Source organism: Nyctibius grandis, chromosome 28, assembly GCF_013368605.1.
Source record: "Nyctibius grandis isolate bNycGra1 chromosome 28, bNycGra1.pri, whole genome shotgun sequence".
In the NCBI taxonomy this organism is placed as follows: Eukaryota; Metazoa; Chordata; class Aves; order Nyctibiiformes; family Nyctibiidae; genus Nyctibius; species Nyctibius grandis.
In genome coordinates this window covers 532,699-546,388 of record NC_090685.1, presented here as the reverse complement: position 1 = coordinate 546,388, position 13,690 = coordinate 532,699, and the positions used below count along the sequence as shown (strand labels likewise).

The window sequence follows — 13,690 nt, the reverse complement described above, 5'->3', positions numbered from 1 at the left end:
TCTACAACTACCTGAAGGGAGGTTGTAGCGCAGTGGGAGTCGGCCTCTTCTCCCAGGCAACCAGCGATAGGACAAGAGGACACAGCCTCAAGCTTGGCCAGGGGAGGGTCAGGTTGGACATTAGGAAGCATTTCTTCTCAGCAAGGGTCATTAGCCATTGGAAGGGGCTGCCCAGGGAGGTGGTGGAGTCACCATCTCTGGAGGGGTTTAAGAAAAGGCTGGACATGGCACTTAGTGCCCTGGTCTAGTTGCCATGGTGGTGTCAGGGCAACGGTTGGACTCGATGATCCCAGAGGGCTCTTCCAACCTGGGTGGTTCTGTGATTCTCCTCACGGATGGTGTGATGAGCAGTTCGGCTCGGCGGTGCTGGGGTCACTCAATGCATTGCTGGAGGACCTGGATGCTGCAATGACCCGTGTGGTGGTGGGGGGGCCCAGTTCTGCAAAGGTAGCTCCTGTGGAGCCGTTCCGTCCTCGCTTGCCCGTGCACGGCCCCACTGGCGCTGACGCAGGATGAGGTTCGCTATTTCGTTTCCCCATGAACAAACCCCAGGCCCAAGGTCCTGCATTTCTTTCTGTTGCCGGGTGGCTTGACGTGCTGAGCATCTCATGGGGCTGACTGCTCTCTGCGGCACCAAACGTCAGCAGCAGCCACCTTGCTGTTGATATCAGCAGGACCTGGGAACCTTCAGGGACCTACCCGAGCTGTGTGTGCTTATCGCAGATGAGAGCAGGCAGACGGGTCCTTGTCCCACACCTTCGATCACTTCCAGCCGAGGCTGTGTAATTTAAATACAGATTATACAAGATACTTTTGGACTTCAAAAGTATCTTGCCCTGCTCCAGTCATCAGGCCCCTGAGCACATGCCCAACCTCTTGGGCATTTGTCACAAGAAAAAGGCTGGTCCAAGTCAATGGACCCATGTTGCATTAGCAGGAAGGGGACACACAGCAGGGGGGTCATCTCTGTATCTCCAGCAGGACCTTTGCCTCTGACACCCCCACCACGACAGGCCCCTTTGCTGCGGGGCCAGGTCTCACGTGCCCCAGCCCTGCTCCCGGGGCGCTCCTCAGGTGCTTGGGGCATGGCAGCCCCCCTCCTGCTCTGTGCCCTCCACTCTGTGATGGACATGGTCACTGAGCGCAGGGGCAGGCGGCAGCCGAGGGACCCCAGGGCTGGTCTCTTCCAGGACTTCAGGCTGTGTCCCAGGCACGTGAGGAGTCCCACTGTCCCCAGCTCCGTGCTCCTGCCCCAGGCCGCTTGGCAGAGGTGGAAGCGCTTGCACAGTGATGAGACACCTGGATCAGGGAACTGGTCTAAAATTCACATGCTAAAAAGAAAACTGGCTTGTTTTACTCCATCTCCATTGCCTGATCCACTGCCCAGAGAGAAAAGCAAATTAAATTGGGGTTTGAAAGAACAAGGAGGAGGCAGGAGAGGTGCCAGAGGGTGTCACCGGGGTACAAACAGGCCCCTGGTAAGGGATGCGTGTTGGCAGGCACGTGGAAGTAGGGGAGAAGGGTTACCCGGGGAGCCCTCGCTCAAGGAGGAGCCTGAGGAGCTGCGTGATGTGGCCCAGCAGCAGCCCCTTACGTGCACGCAGGTTTGGAGGCTGCAAAGCATGTGAGGAGCTGCCAGGTCCATGCTGCTCCTCGTCACCACTTCCCCCCAGATCCCGGCCTGACACCTGCCCAGTGGCGGGGAACCAGGGCTCGGTGAGGGACAGCGGCTGCCCCGGAGGGTCTGGAGGGGGGGTCTTGCCTCCTGCCAGGCTCCCAGGTACCACCTGGACACGGCTGAGGCTGGGGCTTTCCTCCAGCACAGAAGAACCTGGGACCAGCCACGGGGTGGCAGCTCGGGCTGTCTGACTGCTGGGATCTGTTCTTTTTTACTTCTTTTTCCTCTTTCCTTATATTTTTATTAAAAAGGCAAAACCTTGGGACCCCCCAGCCAGAACGTGGGCATGGCAAAGGCTCTCCCCAGCTCACCTCTGTCCCGGCACAGCACTCGGCGGCATTTCCAAGCCCATCTCCACGTTTGGCCGGCTCCCGACTCCTGCCCCAGCGCAGCCCGTGCTTTGGAGGGGACGCAGGCAGGATGGGACCCTTCCCTCCCTGCCTCCAGCGACAGCCGAATGGCCTCGGGGCTCCCCTGCTCCCTGGGGGTGGCAATGCCCTGGCAGGCTTCTTCCAAGGAGCTTGGGGACACGGTTGGTTAGGATGTCCCCAAGGCTGGCAGGCTGTTGCCAGAGCAGGTCACTGGTCTGAGCCAGCGGGAGCAACACCGGAGCCCTGGGCAGGGCTTGGCGTCAGTGATGAAAGAGGTTTGTTTTTTTTTTTTAACTGGTTGTAGTGAGCCCCGCGGGAGAACGGCAGCTGGAGGTTAATTTATGTCACTGCTCATTTGTGCTCTTCACCTGCATTGCTGCGAGTGCAGCCCGTGTGCTCCACGCGGTCCCCTCAGCACGGCTCTGCCACGCTGGGAGGTGCCGGGGGGTGACGGCAGGGTATGGTCCTCGTCCTCGAGCTCCCACCTCTCCCCGGGTGAGAGGAGCTGCCAGCAGCACCGCAGCAGAGCAGCCCTGCTCCGACTGCCCGCTCCAGGCTTGGGTGAATCCCTCTCAGAAACGCTCCTGGTGTCTCCCTCTCCCACTTGCCTGCACCTCTGCATGCTCAATTCTGGCCCTGGTGTTGTGGGGTCCTCCATCCCCCCTGGGATGATGTCTGGGGGGGAGGCATCACCTTCCCAAGGGGAAGCCCCCAGGACCTGGAGCTCCTCTTGGTGCCTGCAGGACTGGGGTGCGGCGCAGGGTTGCTGCTGGGAAGGAGCGTGAGCAAGGCCTGCTGCCCCGGAGAGGTGTCCCCGGGGCCGGTGCCTGCCCCGCCTCAGTGCAGGGTACGGGCTCCCCATCCCTGCACCTTCGGGCTTCAGACCTCGGCTTGGGGACGGGGCAGGTCCCTGGCTGTTCTCCACTCCAGGTGGTTTTTAGAGGACCTTCGAGGGGCTGTTTCAGTGGGTCCGTGCAGGGGCTCACAGCCCGGAGCAGAGGCTCAGCGCCAACCCCCTGCTCTTTCTGGCCACCGGTCCCTTCGCAGCGTGGTCCCACCGGACCATCGATGGAGGCTTTCAGCCAGCCCCGGTGCAGCCCTCGGAGGCCCCCAGGGCTCCTCCATGTGACCCAAACGGGCCGGGACCGCCCGTGAGCCGCCACCCGTGGGCCCCCGGCTGGGGTCACGGTGGGTGCCCACCGCCCCGCAGGGCACGGCGTCCCGCTGTCACCCGCCCGGGCGGCGCGGGGACGCCCACGGGGACGCCGGTTCCCAGCGCCCGGGCGCCGCCCCGAGCCGCGCAGCTCCCCGCGGGACCGCGGACACGCGTGGGCCGCCCCCGCCGCCCTTTCGGCTATATAAGGCCGGGAGCGCCGTCCTGCCGCCCCGGCCCCGGCCCCGGCCCCGCCGCATTCTTCTGCCTTGTATGGGCCGCGCCGGGCCGGGCGGGCCGGGGCGGGACGGGACGGGCGGGCGGCACCGCCCCGGCCCCGCTGCCCGCCCGCCCCAAGGGCCGCGCCGCGGGCCGGGCCCCCGCAGAGCCGCGCCGGCCGCCCCGCAGCTGCCCCGCTCCGCTCCAGGTGAGGCGGGACGGGAGGGAGCGGGGCAGCCCCGGCGGGGCGGGATGGGCGGGAGGGAGCGGGGCAGCCCCGGCGGGGCGGGATGGACGGAGCCGGGGCAGCTCCGACGGGGCGGGATGGACGGAGCCGGGGCAGCCCCGGCGGGGCGGGATGGACGGAGCCGGGGCAGGATGGAGCCGGGGCAGCTCGGAGGGGAAGCGGCAGGACGGGAGCAGGCGGCTGCCCCGGGCAGTGCGGGAGGGAGCAGCCCCCAGCCGCCCCAGCACTGCCGCGGTGCTGGAGCTGGTGCTGGGGCTCAGCCCTGGGGACGGGGCGACGCAGCGTCAGGAGAAGCCCCGTTGCGTCCTGCCAGGCACCCCTCGGCCCGGGCAGTGGGGAGACCCTCGCCCGGGGCCCAGCAGGGATGTCCCGGGTAGGGGAGGCGAGGACTGGTCTTGAGCAAAGCTCTCAGTGACTCTAGCTGGGGCTGGGACATCCTGGCGTCCCCGGGATGGCAGCGCTGCAAGGGCAGATCCTGCCGCCCGCGGCTTTACCCACCTCCTGGTTTGAGAGAGCTGCTCCTGTCTGCAACATCTGCTTTCCCTCCCAAGTCTTTTTGCTGATGGCCAGAGCCAAGGTCCGGGTGCTTGCATGATGCTCCAGAGATCTCCCCAGTGACCTGTGAGCAACTTCAGGCAATAAACTCTTGTAAGGCAGAAAAGCTTTATTTAGCTCGTTTCCTCCAGTCTTGAAAACAGAGGAACATTGTGTCTTGTTTAGCCTTGCCCGTGCAAACTTGGGTCCTCTCGGCCTCCCTCCCTGCGTGCCCTTTTGGTACAAAATGTTACGACTGCGATAAAAGCCAGGGAGGCTCTAAAACATGGATGTGTAGGAGAAGGCAGCGGCCCAAGCAGCATTCTTTGGAGCGGAACATCCCCAAGTGTCAACAACCACCACTGCTGACCAAAGATGGTTGGGTTTCTTCAGTCACTGAATTTTTTCCTCTCGTCACTGGCAGGCTCTGTGCGGCTGTAGGAGGAGTTTGCGGTCACCTCCCCCTCTGAGGCGCTGCGGCCAGATTCCCCCGCCGAGGTGAGCCCCTTAACTCTCCTGGGAAAACATCAAACCCAGTCCAGGGCACGTTATGCTGGTGGCCCCAGACCATGAAGACCTTCTCCTCCATGGTCCTGTTTCCCAGCCTCCCTGGGCATCAGAAGGGTGCTGAGTGATGGGTCTTTTGTGTGGTGAAGGTGTCTGTGCGTGACCTTCTCATGGTGGCCCCAGAAGCTGTGCTTTGGAAGGATTTGTGTGTGCCACACCGGCACGGTGACGTCCTTGTTCCCTAAACTCGGTGGGAAGGAGCCAGCCCAGAAACCATCTGCGGAAACTTGCGGCTGAGCGGCACAGCCGTGCTTGGGCCCGGCCGGGTCCCCTGTGTGCGGTGGGAGCTGAGCGGGGGCTGGGATGAGCTCTCCCTCCTGGGGGTCAGGGCACACTTGGCTCCGGCCCCCCGATGCTGCCCTGCTCCTTCCCACCCACACATGAAACCTGCTCGCTGTCCCCAGGGCCGGTGGCTGTGGCTGGTTGGGGGACGCAGCCCGCGGCTCGGGTTCTGCTTTCCCCTCGCCTCCAAGCTCCCTTTCCCACCTCCAGCTCTAATAAGGCCAAACAAGGAGCAGAACAGCAGCCTGAGCGGGACGGGGGGCTCCTCCCGCAGCCCCCGGTGCTTCTGCCTGGCAGCGTGGCTGCCCCGGCACTGGCCCCCTCGGCAGCGGGACAGAGCTGAGTGCTGCCACATCCCGAGGGCATCCTGAGCGGGGCTGTGCTGGAGGGAGGGGACGGTTTCACAGCAAATCAGGCGGGGAAGATGAGCTGCTCCCTGCTCACTCCTCCAGCGTACGACAGCCTGGTCCGTGTGTCCCGCTGGCTCTGGAGGCGGGGTGTCCTCGATGTCCTCCTGGGCAGTCCTGGTGCTGGGAGAGGCGCCTGGCAGGCGGCAAAGCTTCACGGGTGGAAGGGCGCCCTGGCTGCAGCGCTGCCCTGCAGCCTCCTGTGCCAGCGTGGGATGCTGCAAGGCATCACCCGTGCTGGCCCTCGTGCCACCCTGGGAGAGGGGGCTGTGGGGGGCCAGGGCTTGTAGGGGGCCAGGGCTTGCCCGTTAGTAAACGCAGCGGTGTTCTGGCTTGAGGTACCAGCAACTCATTTTGGGAAGAGCCATCGGGCAGAGCTTTAACCACAGGCTCTGCCAGGGGCCATGGTTCACCCTGCGGGGTGTCCTCTGGGACAACCCAGGCTGCTTGAGTCGCTCTTCCCCTCCCCTGACCAAAAGCGTCCCGCAGATGCACATCACGCATGTCTCGCCGCCCGGATCTCATGGCGGAGAGGAGCTCGCTGCGAGCAGGAGATGATGTCCCTCTGGGGCTGTGCTGGAGCCTGCGGGGCAGCCCCCCGCAGTGCCGGGGCCTCCACAGCCCTTTTAGGGGTGACTCCTGCAGTCGCATGGCCAGCTTTGGGGGAGCCACCCTTGGGAAACCCTTAGCAGCATCTCCCCAGTGATGGCAGCTGCTGAATATGGCCTGGGGACAGGCTGCTGCCACCACGAGGGGAGCTGCCCCGTCCCCTCCCTGCCCAGCACCCCTGCTCTGTGCCAGCCAGACCTGCCACCAGCCCCCTCAGCCCGCTGGCCCTGCAGCAGCTCCCCCTGATTTATTTTTCAGCTGGGATAGTGAGCTGGAGTGGCACAGGAGCAGATGCGGGGTAGGGGAGGGGGGAAGCAGGCAGGAGGGATAGGACAGGGCCAGGACGGGCCCGCCTGCCCTGGCAGCGCTGCCATGTCCCTTCGGCGTGTCCCACCCTCCCCAGCACGGTCAGGAAGCAGCACCAGGATAGAGCTGCTCGTTTGGTTTTTACTGAGGAGGAAACACATGGCAGTTTATTTTTCTGATAACTGTGGGTCTTTGCTCTTTCTCTTTAAAACAAAACTATTTTCTTTACTAACTTATGAAGTGCTTAAGCCAGCCCCATGGCCCCTTGGGTCTGACTCTCAGGTGGGGAAGGCACAAGCCCGGTGGTGCGGGAGGCAGGGAGGTTGTGTGGGCAGAGGCGGTGGGAGAAGGACAAGGGAATAAGGGCGGCCGGTGACGGGGCGAGCGTGGTGACCAGATTGGCACGTGGCTCTCGTGTCAGGCTGGCCAGGGTCTCACCCCAGTGCTCACCTCGGCTCTGCCGCCTGAGATCAGCAGCTCCTGGGCTGCAGCAGCACTGGGATGGAGCAGGACCAGGCTCTGTGGGTCTCCTTCTTGCCGGGGATGAAGCCGGAGGTTTTCTGGCTGCACCAACTGGCTCAACCGAGTCCACCCCAGCGTGCAGCGCATCATGGCCGGGCATCCCCTGGAACGGCCCGGGCACCCCTGGAGCAGCCCAGGCATCGGGATTTTGGGAGCCCCAGGCAGCCCGGGCTCACAGACCAGGGGAGCGTGGGCGTCGAGCCCTCGTGCGGGGCACGGCTGGCCCCTGTCGCGTCAGGCCTCTGTGAATCGCTTCTGTCCCGTGCCAGAGGCACCTTTCCCCGCGCTGACCCGAACCAGCCCCTTCCCACGCCCCAGCCAGCCCAAGGAGCTCTGCCAGCAGCAGAAACACACGATGAGATGACCGGGCTGAGCTGGACCTTGGGACCGAGCATCTGTCCAGGGCATATTTGGGATCAAACACCAAAACCACGTGCTGTCAAAATCGCACTTAATCCCCCTAACGAGAACCATCTCTGGAGACGGTGCCAAGGCGCTTCTGCTGCTGCTCACAGCCGGGGCAGGGTGAATGTTTGGGTAATGTTAATTCATGTGGTAAGAGCAAAACTCCTGCTTATTTCTCTAGGCTTCTGCTAATAATTCTGCTAATAATTGGGTGTGTTTCGAAAGCTCAGCCCAGTGCCCAGGGCCAGCGGCAGAGCTTTTATTGCTGGCTCCAGCTGGTTCGGCTGAGCTTCCCCACGGCGCTGCCTGGGGCATGGCCGTGGGCTGGCAGTGCGCGGGGGGCTGGCAGGGCCCGCAGGAGGAGCCCGTCCCCTTGCAAAGGGCTTCGTGGTGCCGGAGGAAGCAGCAGGCAGGAGGTGGGCTGTGGGGGGGGGAGATCTGCCCACCCAGCCGTGGGCACGGCTGGGCTCTCCCACCCTGCTGCTCCCCTCAGCTGGCTGGTGACAAACCTCTCTGTCCTGGGGGGCACGGGGAAAGAACCGAGCGTTTGGGGGTGGCGGGTGATTTGGTGGCTGCTGTCAGGCGCTGGGTGCCGGCCAGGGCAGCTCAGGGCAGCGCGAGGGACGGGGCTGTGGGCGATGCAGTGCCAGCCCAGTGCCTGCAGCCACTGGGGCTCCTGGGGGGCGAGGAGGGGACTGTCCCCTGGGCACATGGAGCACGTCCCCTGCAAATGAAGGGCCCAGCTTGGTCTGGCGGGTGCTGCCAGGCTCTGGCATGGAGCACTGCTCCCGCAGTGGGATGGGAGCAGGTGTCAGGGTGGGGGGAGTCCCCAGCCTCCTCTGAGCCTCTGCCCACGGTGCCGGGCAGCCCTGCCAGCACTGGCACCGTAGCTGGGGTTGGGCACTCACCGCAGCCCCCGGGGTGTCCTTCCAGCATGGCCCAGCTAGGCGAGCCTGGGCACCGCAGCAGCGTGGGGACCGGGCTGGTGGCTGCTCCAGTCCCCACCTCTGCAACCCCTTGGAAGAGGGATGGCAGGAGGGGAGGGAGAGAGCTGGAAAGCCGGGACCATGCAGGGAGGGCTGGCAGGAGCTGTGCGGGGGCAGGAGAAGGCTGTTTGCTCTGCAGGAGTACGTGCCAGTGCTGGGGTCCCCCTGGGAGGGACGCTCCCCACGGCCCTGGGGTCCCCTGGGTGTGTCAGCATTAAGGACCCAGCTGGGCAGCAGGTCCCGGAGCAGCACGCCCGGGGTGGTCCGAACCGCTGGGCACAGTTGCTGGCACGCAGCTCACTGGGGTTGTCGCTTTGTGCTGCTTCATTCGACGTGATGTGGCTCCTTCACTGCTCCGTGTCCCTGCCAGGGGAGGCAGGACCGCAGGCGGCCCCGCTGCCCCCCACGGCAGGGGCACACAGCAGAACAGAGCAGAAACACTCCACTCTTCCCCCAATTAATTCATTTGTAATCCATTAATTTACCATTGCCCCTGCAGCTGCTTCCCATGCCAGATGCTGACCCAGGTGGGGAAACTGAGGCACGGGGCTGTGTGTGAGGGGGAAATGGCTGTGGTAGAAAGGGCTCCAAGCCGCATCTCTGCCTTGGGCTGCCCTCGCCCCAGACCCTCGCAGGGCCGTGCTGAGCTTGCAGCTGACCCCAGGCTGGGCTGTGCTGGCCCCATGCTGGGCTGTGCTCGCCCCGTGCTGAGCTACGCTTGCCAGGGTTTGACTGGGAGGGCTGAGCATCCTCATCTCAGGCAGCACCAGTGGTCACTGGGGTGCCGAGCACCCCGTATGGATCCCGTTCGGGTCCCCGGCACCCGCGGTGCAGGGTGCCTTCAATACCGGCTGCATCCCTCAGCCTGGTGGCGTCGGGGGGGGGGGGTGACACCAAACCGCTGCTGGGAGGGGCTGGGGTACCACCGCTGGTGGGGACGGGCTCTGTGCTCCAGCCCGGCTCTGCCCCCGCCAGCGCAGGCTGGGGGCAGGGACCCCCCTGGGGAAGAGCCGGTCTCCTGCCGGGGTCTTGCCTGGGTGGCGTTTGGGGGCCACGTGGCCCCTTTGCCATCCCCGTGGGACACGCGCTGCCCCGGCCGGCCGTGTCCCCAAAGGCCTGGCCATGCCACTGCCACCCCTCTTTGCCCCTCGGGCTGTACATTACCTGTCTCAACAGCACCAGTCCTCAGTGCCCGTGGGCCCGGCGCTGCTCGGCCGCTCTCCCCCAGCCCGCAGGGGCTCTGCAGCCCCCCAAAGCCCCCCGGCCCCTCCGCTTCAGGGCCCTTCCTGCGGGCTCCCCGGGTGCCACTGCGGGAGGGCTGTGGCCAGTAGCCCCTGGGCCAGCTGGCCCCGGCGGAGCTGGGAGGGAGGCAGCGGTATGCGAGGAATGTGCCTGGGGCAGGTAACCCCTTCCTGGGGGCTGGGGGCTGGGTGAGCCCCCCGGGTGGCTGAGGGCTGCCCCCCCGGGCCCGGAGCTGGGCAGGGGGAGCCCTGCCGGGGGGGGGTCTGGGGGGCACGGCTGAGCTCTGCCCAAAATGCCGAGGCACCATCCCCATGGCCCCCCCGGGCTGAGGGCAGTGGGGGGACACTGGGCGCTGGGCTTGGCATTTCCCCCTGGGCCTGGGGTGCCAAGGGGACAGGACCCTGCGACCGCCTTATCTCACTGCTGCCAAGCTGTGTGACAGCCAGGGAAACTGAGGCACGGGGCTGGAGGTGCCCGGCGCTGTGTCCCCCTGCCTCTGCTCTGGCCCCCAGGGCCTCCTCACGCTCCTGCCTGCCACCCTGCCCTAGGTACCACCCCCGCCGCCACCATGTCCAGCAAACGTGCCAAGGCCAAGACCACCAAGAAGCGCCCTCAGCGTGCCACCTCCAACGTCTTCGCCATGTTCGACCAGTCGCAGATCCAGGAGTTCAAGGAAGCCTTCAACATGATCGACCAGAACCGCGACGGCTTCATTGACAAGGAGGATCTGCACGACATGCTGGCTTCCCTCGGTGAGGAGACCCGTCCCTCGTGCCTCTGCGTGTCCCCCAGCCCCTCTGCCCTCAACGCCTCCTCGGCAAGCGGGGAGAGCTGCTGGGTGACCTCCTGCCTCAAACCCAGCGCTGCAGACCGGTGGGGTGCCATTGAGGCACAGCCCTCCTGCTTTGGGCCAGCCTGATGCTGGCTGCAGAATCTGGGGGGGGTTCTCCACCGGCAGCAGGTGACTGTAGAAGGTCTGTTAGTGGAGGCACCACCCGAGGGCAGCAGCTTGGTGTGCTGCTCTTACAGCCGTGCTCGATAGAAGGGAAGAGACCGTCGGGGCTGGAGAAGCTCTGCCCTGGGAGCAACCACTAGCCACAGCCATGGAGTATGTGGGTAGTCTCACCCCAGGAGATCGCCTGGCGTTGTCCCTTGCGGGACAAAGCCTCCTGTTGCTCTCAGCCTGGGTGACAGAAGAGGCCGGTCCCGGTGCCAGCATGATATCTCAGCTGGTTGAGACTTGCAGGTCTGTCTGCGCTCCCCCGCCAGAGCCCATTCTCCACTGCAGGCCACAGCTCCCACCTCCTGCTCCCCATGGTACCTCCGTGACCCTTTGGGAGGTCTGTCAATGATTGACCCGGCAGCCAAACCTGTTCTGGAGGGACCTCCCTCCTCCCTGTGAGCCGCAGCTCTGGGAGCGGAGAGGGCCGGGCGCTGGGGGCACGCGGACCCTGGCACAGGAGGTCAAACCATCCCTGGTGCATCCGCGGTAGGAGCAGTGCTGGGGACGTGAGTGGCACGAGGCTCCGGTGGGGACATGGCTGCCCCTCTGCTCGGGTGGTGCGGGGTGTCAGCTGCCCAGGGAGCGGGGAGAGGCCGTGGGTTTAGTTCCCGGTAACTCCCAGATGAATCCCTGCATCTCCCTCGGGGCTGAGCCCGACAGAGCTTGCTTCCAAGCACCGCTGGCACGGAGCCCTTCTCCCTGAGGAGAAGGACTTGGGGGTGATGGGTGACGAGAAGCTCACCATGAGCCGGCAATGTGTGCTTGCAGCCCAGAAAGCCAACCGTGTCCTGGGCTGCATCCCCAGCAGCGTGGCCAGCAGGGCGAGGGAGGGGATTCTGCCCCTCTGCTCCGCTCTCGTGAGACTCCCCCTGCAGTGCTGCGTCCAGCTCTGGGGCCCCATCAGAAGAAGGACACGGAGCTGTTGGAGCGAGTCCAGAGGAGGCCACGGAGATGCTCAGAGGGCTGGAGCCCCTCTGCTATGGAGACAGGCTGAGAGAGCTGGGGCTGTTCAGCCTGGAGAAGAGAAGGCTCCGGGGAGACCTTCTAGCACCTTCCAGCACCTGAAGGGGCTACAGGAAAGTGGGAGAGGGGCTTTTGACAAGGGCATGGAGTGACAGGACGAGGGGGAACGGTTTTAAACTGAAAGAGGGGAGATTTAGATTAGGTATTAGGCAGAAATTCTTTCCTGTGAGTGTGGTGAGACCCTGGCCCAGGTTGCCCAGAGAAGCTGTGGCTGCCCCCTCCCTGGCAGTGTTCAAGGCCAGGTTGGATGGGGCTTGGAGCAACCTGGTCTGGTGGAAGGTGTCCCTGCCAGTGGCAGGGGGTTGGAACTAGATGATCTTTAAGGTCCCTTCCAACCCAAACCAGTCTGTGATTGTATGACTGAAGCATGGGGAGAGCTGCTGGGGGGGGAGCAGGGGGCACAGTGGAAACCTCCTTCCCTTGTCTGTGGGGTGGGTGAACATGCGCCAGCAAAGTCATTTGCAATGAAAACCAAACCCAGGCAGGTGGGTGCACGGGCTGGCTGCAGGGATGGGTGCTGGAGGGCAACATGGCCCCACACCCACCCCCCGACCTGTGTCTGGCAGGGAAGAACCCCACGGACGAGTACCTGGAGGGCATGATGAGCGAGGCGCCAGGGCCCATCAACTTCACCATGTTCCTCACCATGTTCGGGGAGAAGCTGAACGGCACCGACCCGGAGGACGTTATCCGCAACGCCTTCGCCTGCTTCGACGAGGAGGCGACAGGTACAGGGGCTGCCTGCCCGGGTGCTCTGCCCCTCGGGCACGTAGAAGGACGAGGGCTGTGGGGCCAAATCCTGGGGGACAGCCCCTAAGCAGCCCCAGAGCGGGAGGGCTGGGCAGGGGTGTCTTCGGGAGAGGCGGGGAAGGTCCTGCCGCTCAGCCCGCCTGTGGTGTCCCCTGCTAACACCACCCCGTGCCGTCCCCACAGGCGTCATTCACGAGGACCATCTGCGGGAGCTGCTCACCACCATGGGAGACAGGTTCACCGACGAGGAGGTGGACGAGATGTACCGGGAGGCGCCCATCGACAAGAAGGGCAACTTCAACTACGTAGAGTTCACCCGCATCCTGAAGCACGGGGCCAAGGACAAGGACGATTAGAGCCTGGGGCCGCTCGTCTCCTCTGCCTCCTCCTGCGCACGCCCCCGCCCCTTGGCCCCCCTTCCTGCCCCACAGCGGGCTCCCCCCATGGGACACACCTCCCAGGGCTGGTACCCCGCGTCGGGTCACGCTTGGAGGGGGAGCGCTCCCGTCACATCGCCACTGTGTGCCCATCCATCAGCCCCAGACCTCCCCTCCCATCGCCTCTCCCACCTCACCGGGACCCCCCGCCTGGCTGCGACCCTCCCTGAGCAGCCCTTAACCCCCTTGAAGCCACCATGCCACCAGCCCCTGGGGTCGGGGTGAGCATCCCAGGCGAGCGCTGGCCTGCGGGGGTTTGGGCTGGCTCGAGCCCAAGCGACCCCGGGCTCGGGGCCATGGCCCAGAGAGAAAGCGCCTCTCCCCTCCTCCTGCACCCCCTCCGTGAAAGAAAACCCGCCCTGTGTCCTCCTCCCTGGCTGTTTTATGGCTTCAGAGCCTGTGATCTGAGGGGTTTGGGAAGCCAAAGCGGTGCATAAAACCTGATGGGTGTGATACAGAGGTGGGCTCTGTGTGGCTCCCTTCTGAACCGGCGCCGTGCTGTGCCATGCTGAGCCGTGCCATACTGTGCCATGCCATGCCGTGCCACGCTGCCCGCCTGCCTGGCGGGTCTGGGGGTGGGTTGAGGCACCGCATCTCCCCACCTTGCTGCCGTTGCCAGCCAGGGCCCCTTCCAGCAGGGCAGCCTGGTTTTGGAGCCAAATCGCTCCCAGCCCAGGTAAAATCAGCTTGCGCATCGTTTTCCGCCTTCGCTGGTGGGATGCGGGTCGCTCCGCTCTGCCCCCGCATTGGGGTGCACAGACGGGTGGGCTGAGATACCCTCGGCAAGGTGCCGGCCACACTCCCCCCATCAGCTGGTTCGGGGTCCGGGGGGTCTCGGCCACCCTTTTGCATCACCCTGAGCAGGCGGGTGTGGGGGTAAGGGATGGGGAGGGTAAGAAATGGGGAGGGGGCTTGTCCCCTTGGTTTGGGTATTTATCACCACCCTGAC

General features: G+C 64.9%; 1 protein-coding gene across 1 annotated transcript; it reads left to right on the top strand.

Annotated features, from left to right (window-relative positions):
- Positions 1 to 3,545: 3,545 nt before the first annotated feature.
- MYL9 (myosin light chain 9) lies at positions 3,546 to 13,198 on the top strand. The gene is made up of 5 exons (XM_068419631.1): positions 3,546 to 3,629; positions 4,627 to 4,700; positions 10,077 to 10,280; positions 12,121 to 12,282; positions 12,488 to 13,198. The coding sequence occupies exons 3-5, from the start codon at positions 10,097 to 10,099 to the stop codon at positions 12,658 to 12,660; spliced, it is 519 nt and encodes a 172-aa protein (XP_068275732.1). The 5' UTR covers positions 3,546 to 3,629; positions 4,627 to 4,700; positions 10,077 to 10,096; the 3' UTR covers positions 12,661 to 13,198.
- The last annotated feature ends 492 nt before the right edge of the window (positions 13,199 to 13,690 follow it).

Coding starts and splice junctions, on each gene's coding strand:
- MYL9 (XM_068419631.1), top strand. CDS start 10,097: ATGTCCAGCAAACGTGCCAAGGCCAAGACCACCAAGAAGCGCCCTCAG. Junction 10,281..12,120: donor CGACATGCTGGCTTCCCTCG/GTGAGGAGACCC, acceptor TGTGTCTGGCAG/GGAAGAACCCCACGGACGAG. Junction 12,283..12,487: donor CTTCGACGAGGAGGCGACAG/GTACAGGGGCTG, acceptor CCGTCCCCACAG/GCGTCATTCACGAGGACCAT.